The sequence below is a fragment of the Strigops habroptila genome, chromosome 11, assembly GCF_004027225.2.
Source record: "Strigops habroptila isolate Jane chromosome 11, bStrHab1.2.pri, whole genome shotgun sequence".
Taxonomy (NCBI): Eukaryota; Metazoa; Chordata; class Aves; order Psittaciformes; family Psittacidae; genus Strigops; species Strigops habroptila.
This window is the reverse complement of record NC_046360.1, coordinates 14093978-14115493: the sequence shown is the minus strand read 5'-3', so window position 1 is coordinate 14115493 and position 21516 is coordinate 14093978. Positions and strand designations below refer to the sequence as shown.

The window sequence follows — 21516 nt, the reverse complement described above, 5'->3', positions numbered from 1 at the left end:
CCCATTATCATCCCAAGCAATCCAGGGGCATGCTGGCAGGAGCATCCCCTCCCCAGCTCCCCCTGGAACTGCCGGTCCCGCTGTATGATGGTTTGCCCAGCTGGCAGGGGAGGACACAGTGTTTCCTGAGTGTTTTCCAGGCCGTTTTCTGATGTCTTTCCAAAGCCCTTTTCTGTAGTTCCATTGAGAACAGCTGCTGGAAAGCTCCTCCCCAAGGGAGGGGAGAAGACACCATTGATGTTTGAGAACAACTTCACAACATTGGAGCAAACCAGGAGCGGTGCTGCTGCCCTGTGAGGAAGGGGCTGGAGGCGATGGCCGTGGCACACACAGGGCTTTGCAGAGTCATGTTTACCTGCCACCTACCATGGTGGAGATCCAGTGTTCCGTGGCTGCCAGGTCACTTTCTGCCTCGTGTCTGGGAGAGGTGCCAACCACCGAGTCATAGAGGAGGCAACACGACCGCAGGGCAGGGGCAACACGTCGGCGTGCAGGAGAAATGAGTATTAGAAGATCTGGAAAGGCCCCTTGCAAGGAGAGAAATGGAGACCCTGTTCCATGAGCAGCCCGAGACTGAGAACCAGTATTTGGAAGATGCTTTGCTTCGGAGTTACTTGAAAACACACCTTCCTCCCAAGGTCTGGAGTGCATGGTTGTGATTCTGCGTGTACACGCCTCAGGTCGCTGGTTAAGGCTGTGAATTCAACATGTCTCTTGGCCTTTTTGTGCCTTCAAGCACGTAATTGGAGGGAATTTATCAGCATTGTTTAAAACTTGTTCTCTTTGAATCAGTAAAGAGTGAAAAATACTGCCAGGACATGAACAGAAAGTGGCTTAGTGGGTTCCTGGGACTGGTCTTGGTGTTGCAATGCGAGTGTTGTTTTGAGATCATCATTTGTTGTCTGATGGTCTGGAGAAAGACATTTCAGAGCAAGGGAAAAGGGTACGGAGCTTCTAAACTCTGCTGTGCTCTTCTACTTCTCTCCCCCAGGGCTTTTTTAAGATTGTTTCTTCCCAAAGGAACAGGGGTCTTCTCAGTTCAAGAGGATGCAAAGGCTGTTGGGGTTTGCTTGTTCTCAGCACAGGTTGGTTTTTCTGGGCTGATTTTCATTCAGAGAGGGCTCTGTACTGACTGCAGGGGTGTGGAGAGGTGGGGTGAGACCCTGAGCTGCGGGTCTCTGCTTTGTGAGGTCCTGTCCTACAGGAGCCCCTGGGAGGAGGCAGCTCATCTCACTGGCTGTCCTCTGCTGTCACCCCAAGGACCACAGCTGTTTCCCACTTCTCAAGGACCAGGTCTCAGAGAGTGACCTCTCTCCATGATTTATACCAGCAGAAGCAATACAATGACCTGTAAAGCCACTGGGTGTGTTGAGGGGCAGAACCTGGCTTTCAGCAATGCTCTCCCTGCCACTGCTTGCTCTCCAGCTCTGTGAGGCCCTGCAGAGTGTGGTGGCAGCGTTGGGAGCTTGCTTTTGTCACAGCCATCGCAAAAGACAGGGGTGAGGCCTCCCTAAGCACCACTGTGGCCTTCTTGCCAGAAGACCAGAAAGGAGGATGCCTTTGAGCAACCATGAAGATCTTGCTCCATCTCTGCACCTTTGGAAGAAGCATGATTCAGATCTCCCAAAGAATAAAAGGGTCAGTGCTGTCTTTCACCAGGACCAAGAGCTGCTCTTAACTCCTTCCCCAAAGAGAGAAAAGCAGCTGCAAAATCCACCTGGGAATCAGCAGCATGTCCCTTTGTTCCTGTGCTCGGTCCCAGCGGGGCAGTGTTGCCTCACTGCTGAGAGCTCAGCCTCTGCTTCATGCAGCACCCGCTTGCCTGCAGCCTGACAGCGAGCTCTCCACGTCAACACCTTCCTCTCCAGGGGAGCAGCAATACATGAAGCTTTGTGTGTCCCACTGAAGCAGGCACCATGCTGGAGGCTGATTCCTGTTGTGCTGTTCACCTGTGTTCAGTGGTGAACACAGAAATCCTCCCGGAATGGAGCAATTTGAGGGTGATTTCTGGAGAAGAAAGCACCTGCTTTTTCTGGGCATTGTTGTGAGCTCTTGCTCTTTGATCCCCCTGAAAATAGAAAGGTTTGTACTGTCAATGTGCAATAATTTGCACATTTCCCATACATTCATCCCAGGGACATCCAAGGTTTACAGACGTCCTCTCTGTATCCTGGTGTAGGTGTTTTGGAGTGCCCAGGCTGCTGTGTGTCACATTCACAGTCACCACCATTGGAGCTCTGATATTGTTCTTTTACCTCAGAAACAAACACATTCACTTGGGCAGCACAGGGGTTTTGGGGGTCAGGGTGTGAGCTCCCAGCTGGGCAGTCAGCAGGGTTTAGAAACCATGGATGAGGTGAAGGGGCTGTTGCAGTTTGAGTTCCCTGTGGTGTGCTGACCAAAAGAAACCTGTTTTGTAGAGTCATTCATCTACCCACAAAAAAACAATTCAAAGGTTCTTGTGCTTCAGGGATCAGCGAAATTCATGAACCTTGTATTGGGAGGTTATGCCTCTAAAACAACCTTCGGATTGCTGTCAAGACGCCAAGCACTGGAGGCATACACTGGTCCCAGCTGAGCTCCACCGACAGCAAACAGGGGTGCAGTGTGAGCTGTGCCAGTTGACAGGGCTCTCATGCATGGATTTGGCTTCTTTTGCGATTTTTAACACTATTTCGCTCTTCACCTGAAGGAAAACTGGTCTGAGAATGGAGACTTCCAGAGTAGTAACTGGACGCTGTGTGCTGGAGCCTCGTTACGCACTGAACGGCACAGTCATGACCAAATCAATCCTGCGGGAGGAAGCTTAATGAAAAGTCAATACAGGGGGAAGCAGGAGAGGAAGAAGCAGTGTTTGTATTTCATCACCAGCAAATTAATGTGTTTTATAACTGCACCTCTTTGGGTACAGCAACTACAGCATTCACCTCCATAATTGTTCTACTGAGGAGGAACCGAGCATCTCTTGATGAACAGCAAAACATATTCCTCTGATGAAAGCAAGTGTAGATCAGTGCCCCTCTGACCCCCAGTACAGCTTTGGGCATATTTATGCTGATGGAGGTCCAGCAGTGCTAGACCTTGGGTCCTCCTGGCCTAATTTTAATCCTCTGTAAGTCAGGTTATTTAAGTCTCAGCAGCATTCCTAAGCTTTGGCCACAGCCAGTGAAAAGCACTTGCAGAAGGCAATTCCTGTCACCTTGAAATAGGTGTCCAGGAGGGTTGGAAGGAACCAGTGCTCTGTGGGTGCCAGTTTCCCTCTGTTAACTACAGACACACCACTCTGTCCAGGTCAGCCAAGCCTGGCTGAGACAGAGCACGTGAATCTTCATCCAGGGCCATTCAGGAAAGTGGATGCAGGGTGGAAATTTGAATCTAGGCACCCTTGGTGCCAGGCTGGAGCTCAAATGATTGCTCCATCCCTCCTTTTCTAATCTGATAGGCAGGTAACTACTGAGCCCAGTGGAAGCTTTCCTACACAGATGAAGGCTTTCTGCTTTTGGCAGCTCTCCCCCTGGCATTCTCCTCCGGCAGTAAATCACAGAGTGGCTGAGGTTGGAAGGACCTCTGGAGATCGTCTCGTCCAACCCCCCTGCTCATGTGCATCTGTGTCACTCTCAGCCCTCATACAAAAGCTCTTCTGTCTTCTGTAAAATCCAGAGATGCTGCCAAAAGTAACCTGAAAAAATGATTTTTGGGGAAAAGAGAAGTGACAACTGAGAGAGGCTGTGCCAGCAGAGGCTGGGGGACAAGCTGTCGTGCTGCATTAGAGAAGTCATGGAACGGTTGAATGGCAAGAGACCACTAGTCCCACAGGACAAGACAGTCAATGCTCTGCCATTCCAGCTGGGATGAGGCTCCTTGCCTTCCAGGAGCGTGCTGAAGGGCTCTTCTTGCTGTTCACAGGTACTGCGGGAGGTGGATCAGACCTGGAAAGATTTGGAAACCGCCTGCTCGCCCAGGTCAGAGCCTTGGGCTGGGAACGCGAGCTGAACCCCCCGTGCTCCGGCAGTGAGATGCCTGGGGCGGCGCGTGGATCTCATCGTCACCTGCTCGGCCTGGAGGAGGATGAGGGAGATTGCAGCAGAAGAGGGTTGCTGAGGCCCACGAGAGAAGATACTCCAACTGCAGGTGACTGGGGAGAATGGGAATGACTTGGTGTTATTCTCAGCCAGGCATATTCAGTTGTATAACAGGTACCAGATGACGCATGGACAAAAGAACACCTACTGCTGCACTGAACAGCAGTGTCTGTCTGCTGCAGTGTTCCACACCAGCGACGAGAAGCTGTCACTAATGGCCTACAGTTGCTCATAATATACTTTGATGTCACCTTCCTGATCTTGGGGCCTGGCAGCTCTCTCCACTGCCCCAGCTTTACATGCATTAGTTGTGTCACAGCTAAAGAGCTGGGATTTGACTTGCAGTTTCATTGTATTCCAGCCTGTGGAGATAGACCCACATTTCTTCCTTTTAAAAGCTGCACTTTACGTGCCCTGGCTGGCATAAGGTGCCTCCCAGCCAGCCTTGCACTAGCCGTCCCTCTGGGACTGAGGAACTGCTGCTCCTCTTCTCTCCTCCTGGCTGAAGCAGGTTTTGCCCTCTTGGAAATGTGCAGTCTGATTTTCACCTGCTTTGGCTGTATTTTGTTCCTCTCTTCCCATCAAGATGTTTTATCCTTGTGCTGTGGCACTGCTGCCTAACCCGTCTGCTTCCCCACACTCTCTTTCTTACAGACATCTGCATCAGGCTGTCAAACTCTACTTATTCTTAAGCTCCTCTGGAGGATTCAACTGTCCACTGGCCATGACGGATGGGGCAGCCAGAGTCATTGAGGTATGAGCTCAGCTGGGCTCTGAGGGCACAGCCCACGTCCTGGCTGTGCTGGTTAGACCAGAGCACTGGCCAAGGATGGAGCAGAGCTCATCTGCCATCTGGCTCTGGGCATGGCCCTCCCTTGCTCTGTGACTCAGCTCCATCTCCCACTGCCTGTCTCCTTTAGTTACAGTCTTTGTGCCCAGCTTTCCTGTTCACCTACAACACTGTGTATGATAAAGCCTTTGCTGCACACGTGGCGCTGCAGGGAGCTGGGCATGTGTCCCATGTTTTTATTACGAGATTGTTTTGCTCTTCCTTGTGTGGAGTTGCAGTTCAAGGTCTGGGCCAGATCCGTACCTGATGTAAATAAACCAACCTAGCAAGACTTTGCACTGCCTGAAGATTTGCCTCTGCATCTTGGCAGCACCCTTTGCACTGTGTCCGTGGCTACGCAGGGTGCAGAGAAGAGCTGGCCCTTCAGGAGCTAGCCCTGGCATTTTCATTTGATAAAAGGCCAAAAGCATAATGCAGTGACCTCTTTCCTGCAGCTCTTTGGGTGCTGTTGACACCTGGCATCTATGGACACATCCTGATACCTAGCACTGTTCTTAAAGCTCTTTTTCCAGATGTCTAGCGCTGCAGAAAACCCAGAGGGTAGGGATGCAACACAAATGAGCACCTTCTGTGTGCACAGTGCTCCAGCAGCCATGCAGGAGCTGGGCAGGTTCAGGCTCTCAGCAGTAGGTGCAGATGTGCTGCAGTGCCTGCTTGCAGACTATCCACTCAGAGCCTAGGACACACCAGTGGTCATGAAAACAACTGTCTAATTTCATCTACTGTGTTATCATCATCTTAAGTTAATTTTCCTTCCCCCCCAACAGTCACTGGGTATTCCTAGATCTCTGAAAAATGCTTTTGGCCACCTGACATCTCGAGACCCCAAGAAGTTCTGGACCTCTGGCCAGTGGATGATGGAGCGCAGGGGAGGCTCTGATGTTGGAATGTGTTCTGAGATGGGAAGCAGCTGCAGCAGCAGCTAGATGTGTGAGCAAGGGCTGAGAAAATGGGGCACTTATAAAGCCAGGTGGCTAGTTTGGGAAACTTGAGCAAAAGTCATCCAAATCCTCTGCATAGCTCTGCTTTTTACCCAGGAAAAGGCCCAATTTGCATGCAGCACACACAGGCAGGTACAGAGCTGTGTTCCTTGCACAGATAACACACTCATGTCTAGCCCTGTACTTCAAACCTTGAACCAGCCAGACCCATCCCAGCTGGGACGGAGAAAGCAGTCTTGGCCTTCAACTTTTAATGTTAGCAATACTGTGATGGGACAGGAAACCTCAGACCTCCAGACAGAAACATGGAAGGGGTGTCACTGCATCTGCTGAAGCTGCAGTTGGTTTCCTGGTGAAGAAGTGAAAGGGTCAGCTGTGGAGTGAAAGGTGTGCATCGTGACAGGACTCCCTATTCCACAGCACCATGTTGTACTTGGCAGTGGTAACTCCTAAAGACATGGAGGCATTGGATTATACACCGTGGTGTGTTCTGCTTACAGAGCACTGCCATCAGCAGCCCTTACCCTGGAGCAATTGCTGGAGAGCCTTGTAGTGAAGCAGATTTCCTTCCTAGTACTTAACTCTGGCTGCGTTTCTTATCCAGCGTCAATGAAAGAGATTAGCAGCTAATCCATACTCCACCTTGATCAAAAGAGGTGACTTATAAGAGCTGCTGCTTAAACTGAAAATCAGCATGGACTGAGAGAGAAGTTCCCATAAAGCCAGGATGATCTTCTCCTTCCTTTCACCTAACAGCACAGACACAGTGGCCAGGAAGCAGCCAGATGGAACATATCATCGCTATGGTTTCAAATGGTTCACATCTGCAGCTGATCCTGATGTGACACTTACCCTGGCCAGGGCAGTGGATGCTGAAGGCGAGGTAAAGCAGCCCTGTTTGATGGTGGAACCAGGTGAAGGAACATTCTTTTTCTTCCTTCTCTCATTGTAATGAAATCTCTTTGCATGCCTTCCCATGGCCCCAGGGTTCCGGTGGTCTGTCCCTGTTCTTCCTCAAGGTTCGAGATGAGGACGGGAAGCTCAACAACATCCAAGTGCAAAGGCTGAAAGACAAGTTGGGCACATGGCAGATGGCAACAGTAGAGCTGTGGCTGGATGGAGCTAAAGCAGAGCTAGTAAGTAAGGTTCCACCTTCCTCTTGGGACTGGGCTGGCTTGTCACGGCAGAGCAGAGCACCCGTGGGGGTTTTGGCAGTGGTATCAACTGGAAAAGTTCCTCTCTTCCATCTCTGTGCCTGGCTGGTCACTTCACAGAACACTTCACCAATGGGGCTGTGTGTGGGGCAGAGCTGAGAAGAGCTCAAAAAAAGATGGAAGGGAAGGAAAAAGGAAACAAGTCATTTTAGGTTGGTCATTTCCCTTATCCTGTTGCACTGACCCTGCTGAGGAACTGCTCTGTATAGCAGCAGGGGCCAGAACTGATCATGCTGACGTGGTCTCCAAAGCCACCTCTCTGGTCGTGCTAAAATGAGACAGTGATGTTTTAAAGCAAGGAGATCAATGTGATGCCTGAGGACAGGCAGAGGGAGTGGACAGCCTGTATCTGTCTGTGACACAACTGTCACTGTGATAGGTGTCCACTTCCAAGGCTGTGCAGAAGGCTTTCATCAGCCTTTGTTCCTTGATGCTTTCAGGTCTCTGCAGAGGGTTGGGGAGTGGCCTCCAACATGCTGAACATAATTCCGATCCACAATGTCATTGGTGCAGTAGCTTCCATGAGAAGGTGAAGGCAGCATGGATCCCCCAAAACTGAAGGAGCAGCTTACCAGGACAAGGGGACTTTGCAATGCTCAGCATTGCAGCTGATTGGCTTTGCAGGCACAGGTCTGGAAGCCAGCAGTGCTGGAGGAGGTTGGCCTGGGGGTGGGTGACCGAGGCTGGTGTGGTTCAGCCGACCAGGGTTCTTCTAGTGGGGGTGGCTGGGAGGGAGAGCTCACAAGCAGGAGGTGGCTGCTCTGACCACTTCCCTGGCTGTATGTTCTCCAGGATGATCAGTCTGAGCAGGGAGTACGCCCGCAGGCGGGTTGCCTTTGGGAAGCTCCTCAAGGACCATCCCCTACACATGCAGATGATAGCGCAGATGGAGGTAAGGCTTTGGGGAGCTGAGCTGAACCTGCAGTGAGGAAAGAGGGCAGAGATCCTCAGCTGTAATGAGCACAGGCAGCCTGCCTCCAAGTGCAGCACTCAGGCTGCTCCTGCTACAGTGAGGGGCCTGCAGCTGGGGAATTACCATGTTCTAGTGGGATTTGATCGGGTGATAGACCTAGCTTCTCTGCTGGACTTCACGTTATCCTAACCTAATCCTGAGAGGAGTGCCAAGGTTCATGCATGCACCTACTGTGATATGCCATGACCTCTGAAGCTGGTCATTAGCATCAGTCTAAGGATGACACCAGAGTCTCCTAATCTGCAGTTAACAGACTCTCATCCAAGACTGATACAGACTCATCTAAATTCCCTGGTAGCTCATGCACCAGGAGATGGGCTGTCCCCAGCAGGCTCGAAGAATTCCTGAGCAGTCACCGTGCACTCCAGCTTCTGAGAAGTTTGTCTTCATTGTGTCCCTGCGCAGGGCTCATCACCACAAGACACTGAGCCTGAGAACTGCTCCTAAATGTGGATGTCATCTAAGGCAATAACAGACAGTGGAAGGGAGAGCAGCATGAGCTGGCACTTGGCTCTGGGAGGAATTTCATGTGTGGGCCTTATCTCACTGCAGAACATCTCAGCTTTGCCACAACACTGAGCTGTAGCAGCTCACTAAATCCAGAGCACACCACCTCCCACCCCTACTAAAGCTTCAGAAAGGCGGCACACAGGCACACAGTTCTCCTCCTCTCACCCCTCCAGGCACTATTCCCAAGTGGTGTAACACCAACCCTTGGGCTGCAGTAGGTTCATGCAGACTTTTATAACAGCATTTAAAACTCCTGTTGCAAGGTGGGGAAGAGGGAAGTGCTCAGCATCTGACATAACTTACAGCTCCAGCAGGTCTTAGCCTGTGGCCAGAACTGCACCTCTGAAAGAAAGACCAGATCCTATATAGTCCCATGGCTACAGAACTTCATATCCCGGGGCTTCCCAAATCACAACTTGCCAGAGAAGTTGGTTAGCAAACAATCTGTCAGAGACCTTGCAGATCCCAGTGCTCAGAGGCTGACCACCACGTGTGTGGTTTTATGTCCCTTACCCTTGGGAATGATGTGGATTTGTGCCCTGGATGCCTGATGGGAGCTCTGATAAGGCTCCAAGTGGGCCTGATGAAATGGCACAGCCCCTTTCCTCATACTAGACCGCAGTATCCAAAAGCAGCAGCTCCAGACTGCCTTTAATATCTCATGCTTTGTGCCTTGCCTGGTCAGTGCTCTTTGCCTCTGGAGCTGTGGGTCTGCATGGGTTGCATTTTGCCCATGTCCAAGTATTGCACATCCCTTTGGGATGGTCTCACAGCACCTCAGTGGACCAGGCTGGAGTCAGCCCGAGTCAAAGATCCTTTCCAGTGAAGCTCCCACTTCTCTGCCTGCAGGTGCAGGCACGAGGGGCATTCCTGCTCCTTATGGACATCGTTTGTCTGCTTGGACTTGCAGAAACCAACATGGCAAGTGAGCAAGACCAGCTTCTCCTGAGACTGCTGATAGCAGTTGCCAAACTGTACACTGGGAAGCAGGTATGGAATGACCAGTTTGATGAGGAGAGGGGATTTGGACAAGGGCCTGTAGGGACAGGCCAAGGGGAATGGCTTTAACCTGCCAGAGGGGAGATTGAGATGAGCTCTGAGGCAGAAGCTCTTCCCTGTGAGGGTGCTGAGGCGCTGGCACAGGGTGCCCAGAGAAGCTGTGGCTGCCCCATCCCTGGCAGTGTTCAAGGCCAGGTTGGACACAGGGGCTTGGAGCAACCTGCTCTAGTGGAAGGTGTCCCTGCCCGTGGCAGGGGGTTGGAGCTGGAGGAGCTTTAAGGTCCCTCAACCCAAGGCAGGCTGGGATTCTGTGATGAGCCTGGAGCAGGGCTGTGTGGAACATGAGCAAGCACAGAGCTGGAGAGAGGAGTGATGAACATGGCCAACATGATGGGCAGTGATAGCAGGAGATACCAGCAGTGGCCTCAAGCTACAGGCCTGCAGCAGTTGCTGCTCTGCACCGAGGTTGGTCTTTGTGGGCAGCAGACTTGTCCCTTTGCTCTCAAGGCCACACATCAACCATTTGATGAGAACAGCCACAGAACACTGTGAGGACTCCACAGGCACAGAGGAATGCTGCTGAGGCTGCCCTAAGACCCAGGGGGAGCTCTGAGCCATGGGGAATATCTTTCCTCTAATTAGGAATAAATAGATGAGAACAGCTTAGCATCAGCCTTTAACTTCAGGGGTCTGTCCCTGTTCTAATTGCCCTCAGCTTAAACACACAGAAGCTTACACACCATAGGCAAGTAGAAGATAAAGACTCCCAGACTTTATAGAGACATACACATCCATGTACCAAGGAAACCCCAGGTTTATCCTTACCTGGAGAGGAGTGTACTGAGACAGGATCTCCCTGGATCTTCTCCCAAGGTCTGACTGCTCCTGCCCATCCTCTCTCAGTGTTACTCAGCCTTCACTCCCAAGCTGCTCCTCCTGCATCTGCTTCAGCGCATCAGTGGGATCCAGTCAGTCCCATCCCAGCAGGAACTGCTGTGTGACATGAGAGGTTTCTGGTTGCTCTTTCCCTGTTTGCAGCATGGATCATGCCAGCTCTCTGCATTTTGCTTCTGCTGTTGTTTATTGAGGCAATGGAGGGTTTTGGAGGACAAGGTTACATGGAGTATACAGGTTTGCCAGTCATAGTCCGTGATGCTCTGGTAAGAAAGCAGCAGGAGCAGCTCCTGGGTGCCACCTATTCCCCTGCCCAGCACTCCGTGGTTGCCCACTGAAGACATGCTCAAGGGAGAAGAACATGTTCCTCCCCGGACTCGCTCCAGGTGTAGCAGCAATTCCCTACCTGCCTTCCTGCTGAGCCCGGCCATCGCCAGGAGGGGATGTGGCTTGTTCCTGGTGCTGGGGTTGTGTCCCAGCTCTCATCACCACTGCTCCTTTCCACTTGTGCTGAGGCATCCCTGGAGATTCCCTTGGCATCCCTTAGCTCTGCCCCGTGTCTTTCGTTCCTCACGTGGTGAGGTGGCAGAGTTCCCTTTGGGGTTTATGCTCCTGCTGAGGCTGGCAGGGAACGTGGCCAGGGTGAAAGCTTTAGACAGGTATTCAGGAGGTGTCTTTACCTGCTCTGTAAAGCACTTACAAAGCAGAACTCAGGTAGCACTTGTTTGGGATCCATGTGCTGCAGAAAGTGCAGGATCTTCCACCTCAGCAGTGAAGAGGTTTTGCATTGTGAGAGCTCCTCATGACAGGTACCTCTGTAAGTATATTTTTACCGTGAAGGAGCCACTTTCCAAAATCATTTTGTGGTTTTGTTTCTTCACTGGAAAAACACCCCAAGACTGATGAATAGTGAAGCTTCACCAGGGCTACCCACTGCATCATTTTGATTCCCACTGAAAGGATGGAAAAATCCAAAAGAATTCCATTGCTGCCTGTTTAGATCTGCTGTTCTCTGGCTTTACCTACAGGCTGCTCTTTGAGAGGTGCAGCATTGGCAGTTGCTCAGGTTTCAAAAGCACAGGAGCAAGAGGCTGTTGGTAAAAAGCAGCTTAGTCTCACACTGAAGGAAACGGATTGGAGAGGAAAGGAGCCAGTGGTGGGCTCTAAAAGTAATTTGGAAAGACACCAGCCTCCACAGTCTTACACTGACACTACTCTGAACCAATCCCCCTACTCAGTCCTCAGAGCAGCTCCCTGGTGTAGCTGGGGGGGGCCCTCCAGCTTCTTAATACCTGGATAATCAGAGAAGCGTTGGAGAACACAGCAGTGGGATTCAGAGCAGGCACCTGCACAGCAGTAACTCCAAGTACGGAGATGTCTTCATTAGCAAGCTCCTCATTGCTCTGCCACAAATCACGCTGTCGATGAGACCGGAGGGTGACGAGTGAGCACTGCTTCGAAGGTCTCCACATTCCAGGAAGTACCATTGCATCTGCTGCTCCTCTTGGCGGCCTCCACTTCCATGGGGAGTGCCTGGAGCAGGCTGAGCTGGGAGCAGTGGTGCTGCACTGGTTCTGGACACAACAGGCTGGCAGATTCACCCTGGGCAGGTCAGAGCTTCTCCCTGTCACCGTGGGGCAGAGCAGGGGGTATTCCTGCAGGGTGCATCTGTGCTGCATCGGGCAGGAACGTGCTGACTTTCTACACCAGCATCAGGGTTTCACTCACAGGAGATAAACAACCTCTCGCTGAGCTCCAAGTGGCCAAACTCTTGGGGTCTGTGGGAGTCTGGCTTGTTTTGAAGCACCTTTCCCACTCCTGTCTAGTGAGGACATCATTTATTCCTGCATAAAGGGATTTTTACTGTCCCAATCCATTTCCTTTTTATTGATGCCCATGAAATGAATACACTTTATTTTACGGTTGCCCATCAAGGTTCTCAGTGTGCAGGATTTGTGCCCATGACAGGCTGCTTTGGAGGAAGCAGCATTAATACTTGGTACTAACCAGCACTTTGAGGGTCATTACCTCAGGGTAACCTCCCCCCTGGCCCTGCTGTCACCTACTTGTGCTTTTATCCTGCACCAGTTGCCTCTAATCACAGTGCAATATCTATCCAGTGCTGTGATCTGGAAGCAGGAACCCAATGTCCCAGTAACCCTCAGGAACAGGGAAGCGCAGAGAACTTCCCCATCCCAACATGAGACAATGGATTTTAGGGGATGCACATGGAAGTTTGTTACAAACCACCTTGTCCAGAGGGCATTGGTCTGCAGAGCCTCTGGAGAACACATGGTGAGAAGAGAGAGTGTGAGAGGACAGCCCTGGAATCCACCTCGTGGGAGCTCCACGTGGGTACGGCACAGGGCAGTCACTCACAGACTCAGATAATCGCAGCCTGGTTTGTGTTGGAAGGGACCTTGAAGCTCCTCCAGCTCCAACCCCCTGCCACGGGCAGGGGCACCTTCCACTAGAGCAGGTTGCTCCAAGCCCCTGTGTCCAACCTGGCCTTGAACACTGCCAGGGATGGGGCAGCCGCTGTTGTATTTTTCAATACTCCTGGTTAATGTTTTAAGTACAAACCACTCTGACGATCTCCCCTGGGAGCAAGCAAAGAAACGAGCAGCAGCTCAAACAGAACCGGATTCAGGGTGTGCAGCCCCGAGCCGTGCTGTGCAAACCCGCTGTGCTCCCCACAGCAGTGAGAGGAGCTGCCACAGCGCTGAAAGCCTCCAGCCCAGCCCTGAGCTCTGCCCAGCACATACTTCCAGGCCTCATAAATAACCTGCAGATGAGCCTAATGAACAGCCAGCACCTCCCACCTCCTGCGCTGCGGCTGGAAAACGGAGCGGTCCCTCCCCGGCATCCTCTGCAAGGGGAATCTTCAGTTCTGCTGCAGGGACAGGCCTGAATGTACAGATGTCGCAGCACACGCGGCTGCCTGGGTAGGGCCAGGCCAAGGGGAATGGCTTTAACCTGCCAGAGGGGAGATTGAAATGAGCTCTGAGGCAGAAGCTCTTCCCTGTGAGGGTGCTGAGGCGCTGGCACAGACTTTTCCCAGAGAAGCTGTGGCTGCCCCATCCCTGGCAGTGTTCAAGGCCAGGTTGCACACAGGGGCTTGGAGCAACCTGCTCTAGTGGAAGGTGTCCCTGCCCGTGGCAGGGGGGTGGAGCTGGAGGAGCTTTAAGCTCCCTTCAACACAAACCAGGCTGGGATTCTAACATTAGCCTGCAATGGACTATAATGCACATGAGCAAGCAGAGAGGTGGAAAGGGGAGTGATGAACAGTCAGATTAAAGGCTGCAGCCTCTGCTGGCTGCATCCAGGCAGCCGTGTCCAAAGAGCAGCTGGTTTACACTCCCAGCAGGATTTCACTTGTGCTTTCACATGATATTTGGAACACTGGAGGAGCAGGAGCCTTACCTTAACCTGGGGAGCTTTGAGGCACAGCTAAATGCCAGATCTCCATCAGAAGAGAGCCCCTCTGGTCCTGGGGCCTGTCCCACTGACACCACTTGCAGGGAAAAGCTCCTTTAAATCTGACTTTTCCTGCCTGGACACAGCTCTGGCGCCTTTGTGGGAGTAAGAATGTAAAAACAGGAGAACTGGAACCTGATGCAGGTACAAAGAGAACTGGGGGTGGGATCTGGTCCCCACGCACAGCTGGAAAACCAGTGCAGGAGCAGCATTGCATTGGCTCTGGCACACAGGAATTCTCCATGCTACAGGCTGAGCTGTGAGCTTCCTTTCGGCAACGTGATCCCACCAGCCCCTTCCCATGCAGGAGGTAAACACGTTGTGGTTCTTCCTGTCATTGTTTTTCTTGCAGAGAAAACTGGATCTGGCTTCGAGCACTGGGGGCCTGGAGCCCGCCGTGAGGCAGACACGGGCTGCGCTGGGGAGACTGGAGCAGTTCATGCGAGCAGCTGGTTCCAAGGGGGCACTGACGATGGAGCTGGCAGCAAGAGACTTCTCCTACGCCCTGACGAGGATCTACACAGGTGGGGGAAAGAGAAATGATGGATTTCAGAGCAGGAAAGGGCTGGGAAGCCGGCCTGGCATGGCCGGGATTCATATCTGCTGGGTAAGGGGTGCTTTGGAAGGAAACTGGGTCCCCCCTTCCTCCAAACGGAGGCAGCTCAGCCTGGCCAGTGCTGCTGATGTAACCCCCCCGCTGCTGCTCCCGAGGGAGCCGGGAATACCCATGTCTCCTATTCTTCCACAGGAGCTCTTCTAATTGAACACACAGCCCGGCCTGATGCTTCCTCCACAGGCATTGCCGCTGCTCGAAGGTGAGTGAAACCCTCCTCTGGCCCCCGCTGCTCTAGGTGACTCCATGGGCAATGCAGCTTTGCTCTGCCTCTGCGAGCGGTCAGACCCCTGACCCAAGCTTTGTATGGTCATAAATGGGGACAAACAGTGTTCTGGGCTGGCTCCTGTTAACACACCACATGGGCATTGGGGAGAGGGATGCAGCCGGGGCAGACCTCCTGGCGAGAGCAGCGCTGGCTGCGCCCCGGGGCTGGGACAACCCGTCTGTGTGCTCTGTGCAGTGGTGCAGCCAGGAGCCGTGTCCTGCGGCCGCGGAGCTGGAGAACGGCAGCTACGAGGCGGAGGCAGCGCTGGTGGAGGGGGGCAGCCCTGCCTGCAGCAGCAGGCTCTGACCTCCTGGAGGTCCAGCTCCGGAGGCTGCGACCCCAAATCCTGCGGCACAGTGGGGATGTGCCACCAGTGGCCAGGCCAAACCCTTCCAGAGCGACCCCAACCTGCTCCAGTGCAACACCGGTGCTTCATGCTATGATCTGCTGCCACAGCCACAGCCTCGAGGCCCAGTCTGAGGCACTGACATGGGCTTACCATGGCTTAGGTGAAGACTGAGTGATCAGATCCAGAGGATGACAATGCAGCAGCTCTGCAGGTGTTCTTTTTAAAGAACAGCAACAAAAATCAAACTGAAAGTTAGTTGAAGCTGATTAAACACAGAAAACCACCCATTTTCCCTGCTCACCTTCTTGCTTCCCGGTGCCACACACCACCTTCCACCCTGGCTCTTGCTGGGATGGGGTTTCCTGCGGGGGCCACATCTCTTCACACAAGCAGCCACTCAGCAGCTGGTCCTGATGGAACATTTGGCTAAACCAGAGGCTTTGTAACCCAAACATCTCATTTTCCTGGGCAGGGCTGCCCTGGAGCAGGATGGTCACTTGGCACTGCACAGCCTAGTGCCTGCTCTGGATTATTCCTTTTATGTTCTGCTTTGTCTCACACGAGCTTTGCTTTTACTCTAAACCAACCTGAAGCAGAAGCTTTACCTTCATGTGGATTGTTTTGGGTGCTTTCTCCCTGCTGAAGCTGTAACTTGGCCCCGTGCTCAGCTGAGATGGGCAAAAGGAACGTTCTCACCCTCCTGCACTTCCCACACGGATACGGTCAATGGTCAGTGCCCACATGGGCACTGCTGCACGGAGCTGAGCCGAGGCTGCTTCGGGAGGAGGTTGCTTCAATCACATCCGTCCAGTGACATCAGAACCGTGTGAGTTGGTACCAGAACTGGTACAAAAGGCCAGGTTGGACACAGGGGCTTGGAGCAACCTGCTCTAGTGGAAGGTGTCCCTGCCCGTGGCAGGGGTTGGAGCTGGAGGAGCTTTATGGTCCCTTCAGCCCAAACCAGGCTGGGATTCTGTGGCATCAATTCTGCCCTGTTTTAGACTGAAACCCCGTAACTCCCCACCAAAGCAAACGCCTCCATCGTGACTGTGTCTCGTCACCCTCAGCCGTCCATCTTCCTGCCTGGTGTCACCCTGATGACCAAAAGATTCTCATTAAAAAGTTGCTAAGAACAGAAGACAGACACTAATGAAAGAAGTCCCTGTTCTCACCCCCAGTGCTGCCCGCCGGGGATCACCTCAGCCCTTCCCGATGGAGCTCACATGGATTTCTGAACACCAGGATTACGTTTTCCTAATATATGAGCTATGATTTGCCTAAAATTCAGCCCCACAGACGGGGAACCCAGCACAAGCTCCAATACAGAGACACGAGGGGCTGTAAAGCTGTCACCATGTAGGAAAATGACAGATTTATGAAGATGTAAATATTCACTCTGAGGCTGCAGCAGAATAAATGCTGGTTCAAATAAGCACCAGGGTCTAATGCTTTGAACTGCTGCTGAACAGCTCTTTGCTCTCCTGGGTTTAGAAGATTTAATGTGCCTGAAGTCATTAATCAAGACTCCAGCTGTCATCTGGATACACATTCCACCAAAACCCCAATAAAGTACAATCAGATGTTGCCACTGCAGAGAACTCAGTGAACAGCAGAACTAGGGGTAACTGGCTTAAAAAGGTCGTTGTTAAACAGCAAGATAAAACTGCAGCAGCATTTAAAGAGGTGAAAGTCTGAGAATGGGTGATCCTAAATCCCGAAACACACCGACCTGAGCTGGTGCCGGTGCTGTGTGTGCCAAAGGAAGAAGGGGGGTTGTTACTCCCCTGCCTGGGAATTGCTGTGTCCGTGGGGGCAGCAGGACACACGGATGCTGGGGTGGAAGGTGACGCTTCTCCCTCCGCACCCTGGTGCTGGTGGAGCCCCTCTATAACAGAGCACCCAAGCTCAGCATCCCCAGGCTCCTCCTTGGCCCTGCCCTGGTCTTTGTGCCCAGGAGCCGGCACCACTCACCTTCCTCACGCTCCAGACCAGCCTCAGGCGCTGCTTTTACTCTTTAAGCACAGAAGGGAGCTCCATGGACCACAGGAGTCTGTGATGGAACGTAGCTGAGGGCGGCCCTAAGGGCTGTGCCAAACCGGAGCACCGGCCTCCCCTCGGCACTGCTGAGCATCTCCTTCAGCACAGCCCAGCACAGCACCTTCCAGCTCACTCTGACACAGCTTCCTCGAAAGCTCACACGGAGTAACTGGGGACCTGTCAGAGGGATGGTTATAGACTGACCACAGAACATCTGCACCCCTGTCAAAGGAGCTTGGGATCAGCTTTCCTGCACATGGCTGTCACCCTTTGCAGCGTCCCAAGGGCTCAAACCCCATCCAAGTGCAGGCTCCATCCCACACCAACAGCTCCCCCGGGATAGAGGAGCGGTTCCTGACACCCTCTTCCCTTCACCACCCAAGAGCTGTCAGCTTCCACCCTACACACCACAGTACCTCACCCCTACACTGGGACTGCTAACGGCTGCAGTGCCACCTCCACTGCGAGCAGAGGCCTGGCTGTGGGTGCACAAACACTGCCGTGTTCCTCAGCTACTGACACTATTTGCCCCATCCCCAGCAGTGTTCAAGGCCAGGCTGGACGAGGCTTGGAGCAACCTGCTCTAGTGGAAGGTGTCCCTGCCCATGGCAGGGGTTTGGAGCTGGATGAGCTTGAAGCTCCCTCCCATCCCAAACCAGGCTGGGATTCTATTTGCGAGACTCCGGACAGCCACCTCCATGCAAGGAGACTGAAGGACAGCATGAACACTGCACACTGAGCTGGCAGCACTGCTCTCCTTTGAGGCTCTTGTGCTGTTTGAGAGCTGTGCCAGAAGGGAAGGAGGTTCATTAGGAAGAACTGATGACCAGGACATGAGCTGTCTCACAACATCAGCGATGAGCTCCCCCAGCAGAGCTGCTCAGGTGGAGCCCATGGGCACACCACCAGCAGCACCGCATCCGGGGCTGGGAGTACCAGTGGGGACACACCACCTACAGCCACTGCACCAGAGAGACTGAAAAAGCACTTGGGAGTAACTCAGGTGTGAAAGGAGCTATAGGAAAATCAAACCCTGTGGTTCTTTTCCATGTTCTTAATAGTGCAAAACATTACACATGCTTCTTGTTTACCCCTGAAGGGGTAAACATGAGCTCAGCTGTGACCACAGCTCTGCCCAGAACCTGCAGGCTTAATGGGTTAAATAAATACTGTGAGATTATAAAGCAATTGTGCCCAACATCGTGTGCTTAGAATAGCCCTGGCCCAAAATCACTCACAGTTGCTGGGGGAGCTCCTGAGAACTGGGGGCAAATCCTCTCTCTCAACTCCAAACAGTGAGAAAAGAAGGAAGTGGTGGGATGAGCCGGGGCAATGGAGCGCGTGTGGTCAGGCGGCTGAACTAGAAGCATCAGCCCCTCGTATGGGAGGCTCTGCAGGACAAACACCAGGTTTCCACCTTCTGGAAAGAGATTAGAAGATATTAAACCTGAGTTTGGTTTGTTCCCCACCAGCCGCAGCTCCACCATCCAGCACAGAGAAAGGCAAAAGGGGTTGCAATGGAGAACTGAGCTCTGACATCTCCCTGCGGCAAGGGGAAGGGAGACATGGAGCTCCCTGTTCCCAAGGTCACCGAAAGCAGGTAAGCTCCCTGCTGATCCTGGCTGCTCCCACATTCCGGCTGCTGGCTTCGGATCAGCACTCTGGAATGCAATGGTTGGCTAAGGGGAAAAGAGATAAAGGAGGTACTGAGGAAGACGAGGCCCTCGGGCAGTTCCCACCTCGGACTGTGCTGATGGCACCCGGGGTTGGTGGCTTTTCCCATCCCTGGGACACCTGCACCAAGACACCCAGTAGGAAAGGAAGCACTAGGAGCTGCAGCCTCCTTGGGCAAAGGCCTTGGTGATTCTGCTGAACCTCAACCCCATCTGCTACCAAGGGCAGGGAAGAAGAGTAAGAAATTAGGAAGGGTGTCAGCAAATGCTCCCATGCAAAAGGCTAAACTTTATTCACTTTTATTTATATATTTAACAATTCTAAAGTATTTACTTCTCGCTTTGACAAAAATGAAAAATAGAGGAGCACTTTCCTCTCGTGAGGAGAGGGGTTATGTACAGCTCTGGAGAGATCCTGGGTCCTCCTTTACATACAAAGAAAAATAATATTAATAAAAAAAAGTGCTTCATCGATCAAAAAAGGACTAAGAGCTGCAAGCATTTATTCACACTGTACATCACAGACCCACACCCGTATCGGAACCTCTTGGCACCTGGCATTAGAACTGCAGAATCTGGTTTCTGGCTGGTTTCACCCCAAAGCCACCCCACGGCCCCCAGAGCCAGACCTCGAAGCATTCCCCTTGGGAAGGAGCCAGCGTCGCGCTCTCCCTGCTCCGGCTGCTCCCGCTCCGCACGGAGCCGCGTCCCAGCCCTGCGCTGGGTCAGGAACAAACACCCCCAGAGCCATGCGCCTGCAGAACCTGTCCTTATCCGTGCTCTTCCCTCCTGATGGGTTGAGCGACGTTTCAAACCCGTGCCAGGGGAGAGCCCAAGATGCTTCCTCACCGGACCCCTTCCCACACGGCTGCTGGGCTGCACCAGCCCCTGCATATTCCTGCTCATCTTGTGAACCTTCAGCTGGCACCACAATGCTGCTCACCCAGAGGGGGGCAAGTTCAAAGTCAACAATAAAATACCTTGACATTCCCCATCAGACCTAATGAATACTCTGAGATGGTTTTCTCTGTGCGATACTTGCTTTGGATTATGGGATTCCGACATTCCAAGCACTCCCTTCCCAAGGCTTCTGAGATTTTGAGCTTTTGTATCTAGCACTCCCAAATACTCCAGCAGGATTTTTGGGAGTATAACGAGAGAAGCTGGAACTGTGTCCAGGCAGCACACTGTGAAGCAGGATCTACGTTTCTTCCTTGCCAGATTGCACTACGCAGGCTCTATCCAAAGGGAATGGGAGGAGTTCCCAACACTCATTTAGAAAGGGATGTTCAGGAGATTCACGCTTCAGTGAGGTGACTTGAAAAGCGACTTGGATTGGGGCAGAAGGAAGAAGGGGAATCCATGATGTATTTCCGGGCTTTGTAAAACCCTCAGGCAGGTTTTTCCTATCTGGAGTATATTGGATACAGATTGAAAAGGAGGAGAGAAGCACCAGTGCGCTGCCACGGAGCGAGCCCAGCGCCTCCCCGCTGCTCTGCTGTTGTTTGGGGCAGAGCACGGTGGTGCCTGTGTGAGCCACGGCCAGTGCCCTGCCCCGGAGCAGCTCCACACCCAGTAACCCCCCCACAGCCGGGGTGAGGGTGGGACTCGGAGGTCTCCTACTTCCCACTCGGGTTTCAATATGGATTGTATTGGCAGAACTTGAGAGGCACCAGAGTTAAGCCCATCACAGCTCAGCAGCCACTCCGATCCCTTCTCCCAACAACCACGTGCTTCCCTTCGCCAGCGTTATCCAGGCGTTCCCGCTCCGAGCTGCCGGCAACAGAGCACCCCGGTGTGTGTGCAAGCAGAGCTCTGCGACTGATTGAGGGTAACTAAGCCCACTCTAAGAACAGAGAGGGAGAGTGCTCTCCTGGGAAAGAGATTCCCATTTCTTCTAGCAGCAACAGGTTCCCAAACAGCAGTTTCTTGTTTGGAAGTGATTGAAAGAGCTAGCACTGACGCTACAGGAATTCACGCTCCGCACACTGGCTGGATTCATTCCCCTCTTCTCCTTCCCCCCCAGAATTGTCTGTCTGCAACAGTTCTGCAGTGGGACAGTTAAATACAAAGGGGAAAGCTGGTTCTGGTGCCAGCTCCCATCCCACTGCCACAACCTTCCAGCAAACAAACATATATATATATTATTATATATATACACACACACGCACGCGCGTAGACACATACACACAAATAGGACAGAAAGGAAAGGGGGAAGAGCTGGAAAAGGAGAATCCCACAATCCAGCGGCACGTCCTCGAGGTCTGTCCTGCTGAGCAGTGTTCCAGGCCCCAACCTCCCATGTGCACACGTGGCTCCCGTCCTCCCAGCCGCAGCCCACCGGGAATCCTCCTGCCTGGCTGCCGGGGGGAATGGGCACGGCTGCTCCCCGCTGCTTCGAGGCTGGAACTTTAGTTTGAGGTGGCAGTGATGGGTTTATCCAGTTCGAGGTCAAGGCTGGAGCTGCTGGGGTGCAAGCTGCTATAGCAGGATTTGCAGACTCTGCTGGGTTCGAAGAGCTGCTGACTAGGAACGGGCACCTTCTGGTTACAGCAACTGGAGCAGAACACGTTTCCACAATTCCTTGCATTAGGAAAGGGGGAAAAATGGAAAACAGAAGATTAGAAGCAGTTTGA

General features: G+C 52.7%; 2 protein-coding genes across 10 annotated transcripts in view; one reads left to right on the top strand and one right to left on the bottom strand.

The window, feature by feature from the left end:
• The first annotated feature begins 340 nt into the window (after positions 1-340).
• On the top strand, positions 341-16848 carry LOC115614573 (acyl-CoA dehydrogenase family member 11-like). Its single transcript, XM_030501634.1, is given in 17 exon segments — positions 341-652; positions 1021-1028; positions 3928-4003; positions 4005-4094; positions 4096-4131; positions 4737-4836; positions 5700-5817; positions 6623-6756; positions 6860-7009; positions 7528-7616; positions 7880-7979; positions 9420-9570; positions 10647-10729; positions 12851-12888; positions 14205-14464; positions 14689-14755; positions 15016-16848. Coding segments are annotated over 17 exon segments (1917 nt in total). The 5' UTR covers positions 341-347; the 3' UTR covers positions 15128-16848.
• A 2301-nt stretch (positions 16849-19149) lies between these two features.
• Positions 19150-21516, bottom strand: part of MTMR3 (myotubularin related protein 3) — a 79360-nt gene continuing 76993 nt past the window's right edge. For all 9 annotated transcript variants that reach the window (XM_030501606.1, XM_032920210.1, XM_030501607.1 and 6 more), the window contains one exon: positions 19150-21463. In XM_030501606.1, the coding sequence (XP_030357466.1) occupies positions 21292-21463 (172 nt within the window). In that variant the 3' untranslated portion in view covers positions 19150-21291. The remainder of the gene's footprint in view (positions 21464-21516) is intronic.